At 46.7% G+C, this 15964-nt stretch overlaps 1 protein-coding gene across 9 annotated transcripts in view; it reads left to right on the top strand.

Annotated features, from left to right (window-relative positions):
• The window catches only part of nav2a (neuron navigator 2a), a 592633-nt gene that overhangs the window by 495268 nt on the left and 81401 nt on the right, over positions 1–15964 (top strand). For 8 of the 9 annotated variants that reach the window (XM_078415513.1, XM_078415514.1, XM_078415510.1 and 5 more), the window contains 3 exons: positions 4672–4716; positions 7093–7253; positions 9150–9338. In XM_078415513.1, the coding sequence (XP_078271639.1) occupies positions 4672–4716; positions 7093–7253; positions 9150–9338 (395 nt within the window). The remainder of the gene's footprint in view (positions 1–4671; positions 4717–7092; positions 7254–9149; positions 9339–15964) is intronic. The other variant, XM_078415511.1, reaches the window with a different exon arrangement.

The following is a 15964-nucleotide window of genomic DNA, read 5'->3' as shown; positions in this document are numbered from 1 at the left end:
TAAATAAGTAAACGGACAGAGAAAGGAGACAGAAGGTGAGGTGACCTTCAGTGGTTGAAGGCAGTACTGAACAGGTGAGACTTCAGCAATGTTTTGAATGTGGTGAGTGTGGAGGAGTCTCTAACGGTTTGGGGTAGTGAGTTCCATAGGGTGGGAGCAGCGATGGAGAAAGCCCTGTCCCCCCAGGATCTGAGTTTGGTCCGGATGTAGGGGGATAGGAGATTGGCAGCAGCAGAGCGGAGGGTGCAGGTGGGAGTGTGCCTGTGGAGGAGGTCGGTCAGGTAGGATGGGGCCAGGTTATGGAGGGCTTTGTAGGTTATGAGGAGGATTTTGTACTGGATTCTCTGGGGGATGGGGAGCCAGTGGAGTTTGTAAAGGACGGGGGTGATATGGTCACGGATCGGGGTGTGGGTGAGTAGACGGGCAGCGGAGTTTTGAATGTATTGAAGTTTACTGATGATTTTTGAGGGTGCGCCATAGAGGAGGCTGTTGCAGTAGTCCAGACGGGAGGTGATGAAGGCGTGGATGAGGGTTATTGATTTCCGCCTTTAGATTTTTTTCTCTCCACTGCTCCCTGAACTTCAGGTTTCCTTCCACTCAATTTCTACCCTTAATGGATAAGTGATGGCTCATTAGCACAGTTACAGTCACACCTTGCTCTCTGTGGTAGGGACTGTTTCAAAGTTCCACTGACTGTTCTTGACTTAGGCCGAGTTGCTTACTATAGTTGGCTGACGCTTCAAAGAAAAATGGTAATCGCACGGTGTATTTCACTAACGACAGCTTAAAATTCCTGCATCGTATTTTTGTGTTGATAATCCCCTTTTCTTCCCACAGCCTTGAGGAGATTATTTTCCATCACTTTGAAAGTTCTCAAAATGCCACAGTTACCATAGCCATTGTTTGAGGAGAAGGGTGAAGGAGGTAGAGCTGTTTTAAAACGCATGATGCCACGTGCGAATGTAGTATTTATATTGGCACGGTGTGGGGCAAGTTTGGCCGAAGGGCCTGTTTCCACACTGTATCACTCAATGACATGGACTTTAAAAAAAAATAGAAATTGCATTCCAGTGCAATTGGACAAAGGAAATTGAGTTGCAAAGTACTTTGCAATTGTGTTGGGACTCCTTGTTAGTGTGCTATTTTACAGCAATCTTCCCGCCTTGCCTTGCATCACTGTGGCATTTGAACATTCATGCAGTGAAACATGAGTGCTGCTTTTGGCCGTAATTATTTTAATACATCTGACTATTTTGTTTCGCATTTAGTTGAGAAAGGTACACATTCCTTTTGTCAGTTTTCAAAACAATAAAGCTCCACTACAATAAAGTAACAGCACAGCACAGAGACCCGGGTTCGATCCTGACCTCGGGCGTATTTATTCACAAAATGCTGGAGTAACTCAGCAGGTCAGGCAGCATCTCGGGAAAGAAGGAATGGGTGATGTTTCGGGTCGAGATCCTTCTTCAGACTGATGTCAGGGGGGTGGGACAAAGGAAGGATATAGGTGGAGACAGGAAGATAGACGGAGAACTGGGAAGGGGGAGGGGAAGAGGGGGACAGAGGAACTATCTAAAGTTGGAGAAGTCAATGTTCATACCGTTGGGCTGCAAGCTGCCCAAGCGAAATATAAGGTGCTGTTCCTCGAATTTCCGGTGGGCCTCACTATGGCACTGGAGGAGGCCCATGACAGAAAGGTCAGACTAGGAGTGGGAGGGGGAGTTGAAGTGCTCGGCCACCGGGAGATCAGGTTGGTTAAGGCGGACTGAGCGAAGGTGTTGAGCGAAACGATCGCCGAGCCTGCATTTGGTTTTGCCGATGTAAAGAAGTTGACATCTAGAGCAGCGGATGCAATAGATGAGGTTGGAGGAGGTGCAGGTGAACCTCTGCCTCACCTGGAAAGACTGTTTGGGTCCTTGGATGGAGTTGAGGGGGGAGGTAAAGGGACAGGTGTTGCATCTCCTGCGGTTGCAGGGGAAAGTGCCCGGGGATGGGGTGGTTTGGGTAGGAAGGGTCCCTTGGGCCTCGGGTGCTGTCTGTACGGAGTTTGCACGTTCTCCCTCTGACTGCATGGCTTTTCTCCGGGTGCACCGGTTTCCTCCTGCACTCCAAAGACGTGCAGGTTTGTAGGTTAAATGGCTTCTGTAAATTGTCCCGAGAGTGTGGGATGGAACTAGTGAATGGGTGATCGATGGTCGGCGTGGACTCGGTGGGCCGAAGGGCTTGTTCCCACGCTGTATCTCCAAACCTCAAACTAAAGCTAAAAATGATTGGTTGCCTGACTGAGAAGCAGCATTCTTGCAACTTTATTTTAACATAATGTCTAATGTTCAAAGCTGTGGCCAGAATTGTTCACCGTGACCTGCCAATATTTATTAGTATCAGTTCCAATCCTATATGTGGCACTGTGGTTTCCAATGCGCTGCTAATGTTAATGCTGGTCTGTGTGAGCCGTAGTGGAGTCAATTGATCTTTTACGCTTGAAAAAATATTTCAAAACAAATTATTTCAGGCATAAAATCAATGGCAAATATTTGTTCAGCTTTGGACAATTCTGTACTCTGAATCCATGCTCTTTTCTGGAAGAAAAATTCTGTGAGGTAAATCTTTAAAAATAGAAACGGTGGTGCAGCGGTAGAGTTGCTGCCTTGCAGCACTTGCAGTTCCAGAGACCCGGGTTCGATCCCGACTACGGGGTGCACGTCTGTACGCTGTTTGTACGTTCTCCCTGTGACCGCGGGGGTTTTCTCCGAGATCTTCGGTTTCCTCCCACACTCCAAAGAGGTACAGGTTTGTAGGTTAATTGGCTTGGTATTATTGTAAATTGATCCTAGTGTATGTAAGTGTGCAGAGCTGGCTGGTCGACTCGGACTCAGTGGGTTTGTAGGGTAATTGGCTTTGGTACATTATAAATTGACCCTAACATGTGTAGGATAAGTGCGGGGATCGCTGGTCGGTGCGGACTTGGTTGGCCGAAGGGCCTGTTTCCGCGCTGTTTCACGAAACTAAACTAAACAAGGTTTTCTCAGTGCAATTAGATGAGACCCTTTTAGTAACAGAGTTCTCCAAACGTGCTTGCATGATGGATGTGGCATGGCTATTAAGAGCCAACAACTCTGTCCACAAATGCTGCAGTTTCTGAAACTATATGCCTTAAAAACGAGATGCAATGACTGACACAAAACAAAAACCACCACAGACATAACCATGAACCCTAAATGATGAACTAGGTCATTAAAAAAACATTTGATTCTTGTTATTCCTTAATTATAACTGTACACTTGAAATGTTATGTCAAAACATTCCCTTAACCACAAAAGTGACTCTGTATTGGTTTACATTGACGAGGATGTCTACTGTTACTTTGAATGTGGCATTTTAATTAAATAAATGTACAGGTCTGCTCATATATTTACATTTTACATGAAGTGTTAAGTTTGTGCCATTTCAATGACTTAGTCAAAAGCAGAAACAGGCTCTTCAGCCAAACTTGCCTGCACCGGCCAACATGTCCCATCTACTCAAGTCTCCCCATGACTGCGTTTGCACCTGTCTAATTGCTTCTGAAACATTGAGATAGACCCTGCCTCAACTACCTCCTCTGGCAGTTTGTTCCATACACCCGCCACCCTCTGTGTGATAAAAGGTACCCTCAGGTTCCTATTAAATCTTTCCCCCCCTTAAATATATATTCTTTGGTTCTCAATTCCCCTTCTCTGGGAAGAGACTGTGCATCTACCCGATCTATTCCTCTCATGGTTTTGTACAGCTCTATAAGACTTGTCCAAGAAATAATCCTACTGATGTTGACTAGAGCATCTGTCATTTAGACTTTGCTTGTAACGATTAAAAATCATTTTGTGTTTTGCTGCTAATCCAAAAAAGTTGTACATTTTTTTAATGAGATCTCTTTCAATTATTTCTGATTTTTTATGTGTAACCAATAACTAGTTCATAAGTGATAGTAGCAGAATTAGGCCATTCGGCCCATCACGTCTACTCCGCCAATCAATCATGGCTGATCTATCTCTCCTTGTCAATCTCATTCTCCTGTCTTCTCCCCATAGCCTCTGACACCCGTACTGATCAAGAATCTATCTATCTCTGCCTTAAAAATACTCATTGACTTGCCGTTGAGAATATGATCTGGTACTGGCCATTCCCAGGGTACGATCAGGCTGCATTTTGACAGATGTTCCTCAGTCCATTTTGATATTAGATCTGAAAATAAAGGAAAATAATTCCTTCGCGGTAAAGTGATGGAATGGCATCAAAAACACCAAAGAAACAATTGCCAAAAGTGATGAGAGGAAGCTAGTCCTCCTGTTCTTGGGAACAAATTTTGTACATGATTAAAACTGAATGTATTTAATAATACGATGTCAGAGTTTCCAAAAAAGACGGCTATTCATACTCCAGACGCAGCTTATATGCGACAGACTTTACAGTAATGTACCTCAAATTACGTATATTTAAAGTTATAAACCTCATACTGTAACATAAGAAAACTACCATTTTGCTTTCCTCGTATTATATATAGCAAATCTAGCTGATGAAAGAAATCAATGTACTGTAGATGTCCAAGAAGTTATGAGGGTTTTGACACTTTTTAAAGTTGTACAACACCTTAACCTGATATTTGTACTCAGCTGTCTTCTCACTTCCCCACAGTGATCCACAGCTTGATAGGAATACTCTGCCTAAGAAAGGATTCAGGTATTGATACATCCCTCATGGATCTTGCTTATGTGGCTGAGGCACAAGCACTTTGTCTTCGTGGCCCTTGCTGTGATTTGGCCTTTGTCCATTTTCCCTCTGTGAGCTTTCTATTTTGCTTCATTTATGCTATCACGCAGGCTGGATTTTGGAACCTGTCTCACGCGGGTGGCTGTGTTTTTTTTGTTGCTTAACTTGATGTTTGTTTTGTGAGCATGATTCAAAAGTGCTTTCACTGAATGTGGCTGTAGCTGGCTTATCTCAAGCCTGTTTGCTTGCCTTGTTAACCCTAAGTTAACCGATATTCTTTCCAGTCCAATGCTAACAATGGATGAAGCAACAACAACGGTCCTATCGATGCGTTCACTGGCTATCCAATGGGATATTCATTCCGGCAGCTTCTACTTTGATCATTACTACATCAAAGGACCAAACATTTGATGCATAAAACACCCCCAAAAAAATTTACAGCGTCGACAGTCCCTTGCGTCTAGAATTGTTTCTCCTTCCTCATCTCCCTTGTATCTACACGATTAGAAAAGCAAGGGTGAAATGGTGGCGGGGAGGTAAATCTACAGTGTATTGCAGCATATGCCACTGAGAGAGAGAGAGATGATTAATTGTGCAGTGAAAATGGGCCAGAATTTCCTCAGGCAACTGACTTGGCCATGAAAACTATAAATCAGACCAGCATTCTCCCTGGTCTTCCATTGACAATTTTTTGCGTGAAATCACAGGAGAATGAATCCAAATGGGCAGAGTGATGGGTGTCAAAGTGGGTTCAGTCACTGGCCAGTGTTCTAATCTCATTATACTCATGGCTGCACTGTTATCACTATGTGATAATCTCTCACCAGTTTACCAAGCTGTTTATCGTGGGCATTTATCCAACAGTAAATGCTGAGGCAGAATTTATTGAAGGAAGCTTGAAGATAATAATCTCACCAATCGAATCAAATTATTGCCGTTCGGTCGTTCACACTTTTTATAAGTTACACATTTAACAGTCTGACAATAAGATTATCTTAGGGTTGCATAACAACTCAGGCTATTTATAAAGAAACATGGAAATGTGGATAACATGGAGAAACAAAAGATCTGCAGATGTTGGTTTATACTAAATATACTAAATGTGCTGGAGTAACTCAGCAGGTCAGGCAGCATCTATGGAGAAAAAGGATGGGCGACATTTCGGGTCGGGACCCTTCTTCAGACTATCACTTGCCTGGTATTGTCCCACCCCATCTCTCTTCCAGCTTTTGCCCCTTTCCCCCATTACAATCAGTCTGAAGAAGGGTCCCGACACGAAACGTCGTCATGTTCTCCAAGCACTTTGTGACTTTATTTATAAAAAGCTTTGCTACACGTTGGAGAATTAGGTGTCGACCTAACAACATTCTGCCCCTTCCCCTCTTTTTTTGCCCTCTCTTCCGTGTGCCCCACCCGTATGCTTACCCATTTGTCCATCTATCTTGCCCTCCTTTCTGCTCCCCATCCTCCTCCCCCACCCGGTCCCCTACTGCCTACATCCTTTCCTCTGGCTTCACAATTCACTCTGCTTCTCTCCTCTCACTGCCTTTTGCTGCCTTTTCACCTTTGGCCCTTATCCACTCATCTGCTAATCAAAAATCATCTGAATCCTCCAATCTACCTGTCTTTGTCCCACCCCTTCTCATTTCCAGTTTTCTCCTCCCCCCCCCACCTCCCATTAGAATTAGTCTGAAGAAGGGTCCCGACCCGAAAAGTCGCCGATCCATGTTTTCCAGGGATGCTGCCTGACCCGCTGAGTTACTCCAGCACTTTGTGTCTTTTTTTGCTACAGTTGATGTTTCCTGTAACCACCTTTTAAGGTGAAGGGGATAAGATTTAATAGGAATATGAGGGGTAACAATTTCACACAAAGGGCGGTGGGTGCATGGAACGAGCTGCCGGAGGAAGTAGTTGAGGCAGGGACTACTGCAATGTTTAAGAAACAGTTAGACAGGTACATGGATAGTGTGGAGGAAGAAACTGCAGACGCTGGTTTAAACTGAAGATAGACACAAAAAGCTGGAGAAACTCAACGGGTCAGACAGCATCCCTGGGAAAATCTCTGTCTGACCCGCTGAGTTACTCCAGCTTTTTGTCCCCATCTTAGGTGCATGGATAGGACAGGTTTTGAGGGATGTGGGCCAAACGCAGGCAGGTGGGACTAGTGTAGCTGGGGCATGTTGGCCGGTGTGGGCAAGTTGGGCCGAAGGGCCTGTTTCCACGCTGTATCACTCTATGACCTCTTACTGCAAAACATGCGCAAATAATGGGAGACCCAGATGGATATATAGGCTCATGTCTCGGTCCTAATGCATGATTCTGTTACGGCGGTTGGTGTTTCTATAGGTACACTCCTTCATCTCAACCGCGAAGCAATGAAGAGACGAAAGAGTGGCTGCGTTCACACTCCGCTGGCGGGCTTCAGGAGAACATCAACAACTCGCCTTTTTCACCAGGATCCAGCATCACCTCACCCTCTGGAACAAGGTTTAACTTTTCCCAACTAGGTGAGCACTTCAGTCCGGAAAATAGTCTCCTCCCATCTGTTGTCGTGTCCACGATATTCCCCATCGACAATATTGCCCATTGTCAAGAGGGCAGCAGAGTAGCACGGCTGGTGGAGCTGCTGCCGCCAAGCGCCAGGTAACCAAAGTTCCCTCCTGACCTCCATATAGAAACATAGAAAACATAGAAAATAGGTGCAGGAGTAGGCCATTCGGCCCTTCGAGCCTGCATCGCCATTCAATATGATCATGGCTGATCATCCAACAGTATCCCGTACCTGCCTTCTCTCCATACCCCCTGATCCCTTTAGCCACAAGGGCCATATGATGGAGCATCCTGGACGATACAGCTCACCCCCTCCATGACACACTGGTCAACCGGAGGAGCACCTTCAGCAACAGACTGGTCCCACCAAGAGGCAGCACAGAACGCCAGCACAGGAGATCAATAGACAATAGGTGCAGGAGTAGGCCATTCGGCCTTTCGAGCAAGCACCGCCATTCAATGTGATCATGGCTGATCATTCTCAATCAGTACCCCGTTCCTGCCTTCTCCCCATACCCCCTGACTCCGCTATCCTTAAGAGCTCTATCGAGCTCTCTCTTGAATGCATTCAGAGAATTGGCCTCCACTGCCTTTTGAGGCAGAGAATTCCACAGATTCACAACTCTCTGACTGAAAAAGTTTTTCCTCATCTCAGTTCTAACTGAAAAAGTTTTTCCTCATCTCAGTTCTAAATATCAGGGTTCCTTCTTCCCTGTGGCTATCAAACTGTACCACTCCTCCCCCTTCTGTCGTGGGGTAGACTGAGACTGAGAGTGACCTCCACCCCATCCCCATCCCCGACGTTTGCACATCCCCTGCAAGCCTTTCCGCTCGTCATTTTAATTTCATGTTTCATGTATTTTGTGTTCTTTACGACTATTGGCAGATCAATTTCCCTCCTAGGATAAATAAAGTTCTATCGTATCGTATACTCTCTGCATTTCCATGTGCCTATTCAAAGGCCTCTTAAATGCCACTATCGTTCCTTCCCCCACCACCTTCTGTGTAAAAAAAAAAGTGCCCTTCACATCTCTTATTTAAATTTCCCCCTCTCACCTTCTAGCTGTGCCCTCTCGTGTTGGACCCTTCCACCCTGGGCTAGGGTGGATGCGGGCTGACCTGCTGACCATCGAACACCCGTTCAACCCAGGTCAATGTTATACACAACCTGGAAACTATGGGGCAATTTACAGCAGCCAATTCACCGACAAACTCGCACGTCTTTGGGATGTGGGAGGAAACCAGAACACCCGGAGGGAACCTTAACGGTCACTGGGAGAACGTGCAAACTCCATACAGACAGCAGCCAAGGGCAGGATCGAACCCAGGCCTCAGGCGCTGTGAGACAGCAGCTCTACCCGCTGCGCCACTGTGCTGCCCTTTGAAAGGAGCTTTTACATGCAGAGAATTTGCCGTGCGGACTTGACATTTTCCTGTTGGCGGGCGTCACAAGTAGTGTGAAGATAGACACAAAGTGCTGGAGTAACACAGCAGGTCAGGCAGCATCAATGGAGAAAAAGAAATAGGTGATGTTTCGGGCCGGAACACTTCTTCAGTCTGCAGGTCCCTTCAGACTTTGAACCATCCAGTCAGAATAGACAATAGACAATAGGTGCAGGAGGAGGCCATTCGGCCCTTCGAGCCAGCACCGCCATTCAATGTGATCATGGCTGATCATTCTCAATCAGAAAGAGGGTCCTGACCCGAAACGTGACCTATTCCTTTCCCTCCAGAGATGTTGCCTGACCCGCTGAGTTCTTCCAGCTCTTTACATTTATCTTCAGTATAAACCAGCACCTGCAGTTCCTTGCTACACCTTCCGTCACAAATCGTCTTTTCTTCTCCGCCCCTAGCGAGTCCCACCACGGCGACCCAGATGAGCCTTTCGAACCCCAGTGTGCTGCGATGTCACAGCGTGTCCACGCAGGATGGGTCGCACGATCCGTACAGTGACGCCAGGTTTCGGAACAGTTCCATGTCCCTGGATGAGAAGCACAGGGCAATGAGCCGCTCCGGATCGTTCCGCGATGGATTTGAGGAAGGTGAGTGTGATGTTTGGTGGACCGTGTGGGGTGGGAGGACCCATTGCTCCTCCCGTGCAGCAGGTGGCGCTGCACAGGACAAAGGGAGATGTTTTGTACATGGTTGTACACTTAGTATGTGAGTGTGTCGTCAGATCGTGTGGTTGCAGCCATTTTTAGTTGTCTTGCTGCCAGCATTGAGTTAATGTAATAAAGACTTCTGTTGCACCTTGAAGACTGTCAACTTTTATACAGACATAGAACAAGAACACGAAAGTGAGCAGCGTTATATTTCATGCAGAGGCCAGCTGACATTTCAAAGTATTAGATGCAATTAGTATTTCAGTGAAAGGCAAGGTTTCAATGTACAGATGCTCCTCGACCTACGATGCTTCGACTTACGATATTTCGACTTTACAATTGTGCCAAAAAGCAATACACGTTCAGTAGAAACCGTACTTCGAATTTTGAATTTTGATCTTACCCCGGGCTGGCGATATGCGGTACGAAACTCTCTCGTGATGTCAGGCAATGGCAGCGGACCGTAGCTCCCAGTCAGCCACCCGATCAGGTGTATTAAATGCATTTTCAACCTGCGATTTTTTTGATTTACGATGGAATTATCGAAACGTAACCCTATCGTAAGTCGAGGACCACCTGTATTTGAAATTCCTGCCCCAGACTCTCAGTATGACGAAGGGTCTCGACCCGAAATGCCACCCATTTCTTCTCTCCAGAGATGCTGCCTGTCCCGCTGAGTTACTCCAGCTTTTTGTGCCTATCTTCATCTCGAAGTATTAGATGACTTTATCGGAGGGGCCAGTGATTGAATGTGGTTGTATTTTAGCGGCAAGCCATGGAGTAATGCAGGTACCTCATACTCCCTTCAACACTTTAAATGGGGCGCCACCGTGGAGCTGCCTCACAGCGCCAGAGACCCTGGTTCGATCCTGACTACGGGTGCTGTCTGTGCCGAGTTTGTACGGTCTCCCCGTGACCCGCTTGGGTTTCCTCCGGGTGCTCTGGTTTCCTCGCACACTCCAAAGACGTACAGGTTTGTGGGTTAATTGGCTTCGGTATAATTGTAAATTGTCCCTCGTGTTAGTCTGCAGGGATTGCTGGTCGGTGCGATGTTGAGCTTCAGGTTGAGATCTCGAAACACACATGTCGTGACACATTGTTTAATGTAAACTAACTTCTCTTTCCCTGTTGTACTGACGCACGCCTGCACAACAGGTACACATTCCTTGAATATTACCTGGCTTGGTGACCTCAAATATGACGGAGTGCAATCTTCTCAAGGGAAGAGGAAGCTTTACTTTGTTTTGTAATGTTTTGTCAATGTTGCGACTGAAACTAATTATTCTGTTGGAAAGTCCCTGCAGTTTAATTGAAGGACCCTCTTCCCAGCCACGTTCACCTCTCCAGACTCTCAGACCTAAAGATCTAACTCACCCTCTGTAATTTCATCCTTGTCTTACTGACTTTTAGTTTAGTTTAGTTTTGTTTAGAGATACAGCACGGAAACAGGCCCTTCGGCCCACCGAGTCCAGGCCGCCCAGCTATCCCCGCACATTTGCAATGATACCAATCCAATTAACCTACATACCTGTATGTCTTTGGAGTGTGGGAGGAAACCGAAGATCTCGGAGAAACCCCTCGCAGATCACGGAGAGAACGTACAAACTCCATTACAGACAGCGCCCGCAGTCTGGATGGAACCCGAGTCTCCGACGCTGTACGGCAGCAACTCTACCGCTGCGCCACCCTGATCACAATCATTAAGGATAGGTGATGAAATATCCTCCACTATAACTTTATAGCTTTAGAGAGACAGAGTGGAAACAGGCCCTTCGGCCCACAGAGTCCATGCCGACCAATGATCACCCATACACTAAATCTGTCCAGCACACCAGGGACAATTTACAGAAGTCAATCAGCCTACAAACCTGCACGTCTTTGGAATGTGGGAGGAAACCGGAGAGAACCCAGAGAAAACCCACGTGGTCACGGGGAGAATGTGCAAGCTCCCTACACACAGCACCCACAGTCAGTATCGAACTTGGGTCTCTGGCGCTGCAAGGCAGCAACTCTACCGCTTTGCTACTGTGCTGGGCTATAGACAATATCTCAACATTGGTGCCCCACAAGGATGAGTTCTCAGCCCCTTCCTCTACATTCTGCGCATTCACAACTGTGTGGCCAAATTCCACCAGAACTCCACGTACAGGTTTGCAGATGACACTGCTGTAGTGGGCCAGTCCGTCACACTAACCAGCCTACACCCCACCGCGCATTGACTCCATCGATACTTCACGCTGCATCGGGTCATTCCCCCTTCTCTCCGCTCCCATCGGACGGAAGTTAAAAAAGCTTGAACGCACGTAGCAGCAGATACAAGAACAGTATCTCTGAAGGTAGTCACATCAGGTGGACTGGTAAAGAAGGTGAATGGTATTCAAGAGAGAGCTAGATACTCTTAAGGATAGCGGAGTCAGGGGGTATGGGGATAAGGCAGGAACGGGGTACTGATTGAGAATGATCAGCCATGATCACATTGAATGGTGGTGCTGGCTCGAAGGGCCGAATGGCCTACTCCTGCACCTATTGTCTATGGTCTATTGTATGCATTCATTGGTGGGAGCATTGAGTAGTTCAGTTCAGTTTCGTTTATCGTCACGTGTACCGAGGTACAGTGAAAAGCTTTTGTTGCGTGCTAACCAGTCAGCGGAAAGACAATACATGATTACAATCGAGCCATTTACAGTGTACAGATACATGATAAGGGAATAACGTTTAGTGCAAGGTAAAGCCAGCAAAGTCCGAACAAGGATAGTCCGAGAGTCACCAAAGAGGTAGATAGTAGTTCAGCATTGCTCTCTGGTTGTGGTCGGATGGTTCAGTTGCCTGATAACAGCTGGGAAGAAACTGCCACTGAATCTGGAGGTGTGCGTTTTCAGTACAAGAGTCAAGAAGTCATGTTGGGGGAGTCCAGAACCAGCGGCCACAGTTTAAGAATAAGGGGTAGGCCATTTAGAACGGAGATGAGGAAAAACTTTTCCAGTCAGAGAGTTGTAAATCTGTGGAATTCACTGCCTCAGAAGGCAGTGGAGGCCAAGTCTCTGAATGCATTCAAGAGAGAGCTGGATAGAGCTCAAGGATAGCGGGTATGGGGAGAAGGCAGGAACGGGGTACTGATTGAGAATGATCAGCCATGATCACATTGAATGGTGGTGCTGGCTCGAGGGGCCGAATGGCCTACTCCTGCACCTATTGTCTATGAGTCAAGAAGTCATGTTGCGGCTTTACCACACTTTGTTTGGGTTGTATTTTGAATGTTATATGCACCTTATTAAATGAAGGATGTGGTTGACCAGAACAGGTTGACCAGGATACTGCCAGGATTACAGAGTATCATTGCGACGCATTAGGTGAAACTACCTTGGATAGTTTTCCCTGCAGCGTCAGAGGCTGAGGAGTGACCTGATAGAAGTTTGTTAAATTATGAAAGGCATAGATGGAATCTTTTCCCCAGACATAGCTTCAAGGTGAGAAGAGAAAAGTTTAAAAGAGATGTGTGTGTAAGTCTTCTCTCACAGAGAGTGCTGGGTGCCTGCAACTGGCTGCCAGGCCTGGTGGTGGAAGTAGATATAATAGTGCATTAAAGTGACTTCTAGATGCACATATGAATATGCAGGATATGGAGGGATAGACAATAGACAATAGGTGCAGGAGGAGGCCATTCGGCCCCTTGAGCCAGCACCACCATTCAATGTGATCATAGCTGATCATTCTCAATCAGTACCCTGTCCCTGCCTTCTCTCCATACCCCCTGACTCCGCTATCATTAAGAGCTCTATCGAGCTCTCTCTTGAATGCTTTCAGAGAACTGGCCTCCACTGCCTTCTGAGGCAGAGAATTCCACAGATTTACAACTTTCTGACTGAAAAGGTTTTTCCTCATCTCCGTTCGAAATGGCCTACCCCTTATTCTTAAACTGCGACCCCTGGTTCTGGACTCCCCCAACATTGGGAACACGTTTCCTGCCTCTAACGTGTCCAACCCCTTAATAATCTTATATGTTTCGATAAGATCCCCTCTCGTCCTTCTAAATTCCAATGTATACAAGCCTAGTCGCTCCAGTCTTTCAACATATGACATTCCCGCCATTCCGGGAATTAACCTAGTCAACCTACGCTGCACGCCCTCAATAGCAAGAATATGGAGCATGGAGGCAGAAGAGGTTAGTTTAAATGGGCATCATGTTCAGCACAGACGTTAGGGCTGAAGGGCCTGCACCTGTGCTGTAATGTTCTAAACATAGCACAAAAAGTAAGGAAATTTGTGTTTGGTAGATTATTTCTTTGTTGTAACAATGCTTCTTGGCAATAAATCTTATACCGTTGGAAAGCCTGTTTATTTCCCTTTTAAATGGTGCCACATTTGTAAGGAACATGCATTTGTGGGATGAGCAGCAGAGCTGAGTATGTGGGTTGCGCCCATGAAAAATCTGCCAAATCTTCTCTGCCAATGCCAAACAGCTTATTCTGCCATTGACTCTTGTTCGGTGTTGTTTGGTGGATTGGATGATTGAAGTCTGAAGAAACAAGACATATTGGCAATTTAACAATTTATTCATTTAATAAACAGGAGCCTCAGTAGCGTGTGGAAGAACCATACACAGCCACAACAGCCTGGCTCCTCCTCCTCATGCTGGTCACCAGCCTGGTCACACACTGTTGTGGGATGGCATCCCATTCTTCAACCAGCATTTGTCGCAAGTCAGCCAACGTGGATGTGTTGGTCACTCTGGCACGAACGGCACGCCCAAGCTGATCCCACAAGTGTTCAATGGGGTTGAGGTCAGGACTGCTGGCAGGCCATTCCATCCTCTCCACTCCCAAATTCTGGAGGTAGTCTCTGAGAAACCCTGCTCTGTGGGGGCGAGCATTGTCATCTTGGAGGATAGAGTTCGGTCCCAGACTGTGGAGATATGGGATTGCCACTGGTTGCAGAATCTCATCTCGGTATCTCTCTGCATTGAGATTGCTTCCAATGATGACAAGCCTCGTTTTTCCAGTGAGGGAGATGCCGCCCCACACCATCACACTGCCTCCACCAAAAGATGTTACTCTATCGGTGCAGCAATCAGCATAGCGTTCTCCGCGTCTTCTCCACACTTTGACCCTATGATCCAACTGCCGTAGGCAGAATCTGGACTCATCGCTGAACATAACGTTCCTCCACATGTTCAGATTCCAGTGCACGTGTTGCCGACACCAGCGCAAATGGGCCTGATGGTGAAGGGCAGTCATGGCAGGCCTCCTGGTAGCCCTATGAGACCGGAGATCGGCTGCGTGCAGTCTGTTCCGAATTGTCTGGGCAGAGAGCCGTCGGCCATATCGTCCTGCAAACCTTGACTGCAAATCTGTAGAAGACAGCCTACGGTTCCTAAGTGCTGACAGGGTGAGGAAACGGTCTTCTTCGGGTGTCGTCTTCTTGGGACGCCCACTTCGCGGCCTGTCTCTGACATCCCCCGTTATATGGAACTTGGCCTTCACTTTGGAGATGGTACTAGGGCTCACTCCAAATAATGCCGCAACTTGGTTTTGCGGAACACCAGCTTGAAGTTGCCCTATCGCACGGGCCCTATCCAGATCAGTCAAACGTGGCATGCCGATTCTTGGAACTGACCACTGTAGCAGGGCCCATGCTCACAGATGCAGCCAATCAGGTGCCAATCAGGCACCTGATTGTCAGCACCTGGGGGTACCAGTAGCTCAAAACAAGAGTCAATAGCAACAGCAGAATAAGCTGTTTGGCATTGGCAGAGAAGATTTGGCAAATTTTTCATGGGCGCAACCCATATACTCAGCTCTGCTGCTCATCCCACAAATGCATGTTCCTTACAAATGTGGCACCATTTAAAAGGGAAATAAACAGGCTTTCCAACGGTATAAGATTTATTGCCAAGAAGCATTGTTACAACAAAGAAATAATCTACCAAACACAAATTTCCTTACTTTTTGTGCTATGTTTATGTTCTAATAGCTGCTTTTATGCTATTATCAGATTCTTGAACGAACCTCTCATATACTAGGAATCCATTCCTATTCTTCCCCTCTACCTAATTGCAGCCTTTGCACTTTTTTTCTAATCTGCACATTGTCTGTAACTGGAAGGCCACATTCTGCACTCGGTTTATTTTCTCTTTTAGAAACATAGAAACATAGAAAATAGGTGCAGGAGTAGGCCATTCGGCCCTTCGAGCCTGCACCGCCATTCAATATGATCATGGCGGATCATCCAACTCAGTATCCTGTACCTGCCTTCTCTCCATACCCCCTGATCCCTTCAGCCACAAGGGCCACATCTAACTCCCTCTTAAATATAGCCAATGAACTGGCCTCAACTACCTTCTGTGGCAGAGAATTCCACAGATTCACCACTCTCTGTGTGAAAAAAAACGTTCTCATCTCGGTCCTAAAAGACTTCCCCCTTATCCTTAAACTGTGACCCCTTGTTCTGGACTTCCCCATCATCGGGAACAATCTTCCTGCATCTAGCCTGTCCAACCCCTTAAGAATTTTGTAAGTTTCTATAAGATCCCCCCTCAATCTTCTAAATTCCAGCGAGTACTACCTGCT

Source organism: Rhinoraja longicauda, chromosome 18, assembly GCF_053455715.1.
Source record: "Rhinoraja longicauda isolate Sanriku21f chromosome 18, sRhiLon1.1, whole genome shotgun sequence".
In the NCBI taxonomy this organism is placed as follows: Eukaryota; Metazoa; Chordata; class Chondrichthyes; order Rajiformes; family Arhynchobatidae; genus Rhinoraja; species Rhinoraja longicauda.
This window is presented reverse-complemented; position numbering and strand designations above follow the sequence as displayed.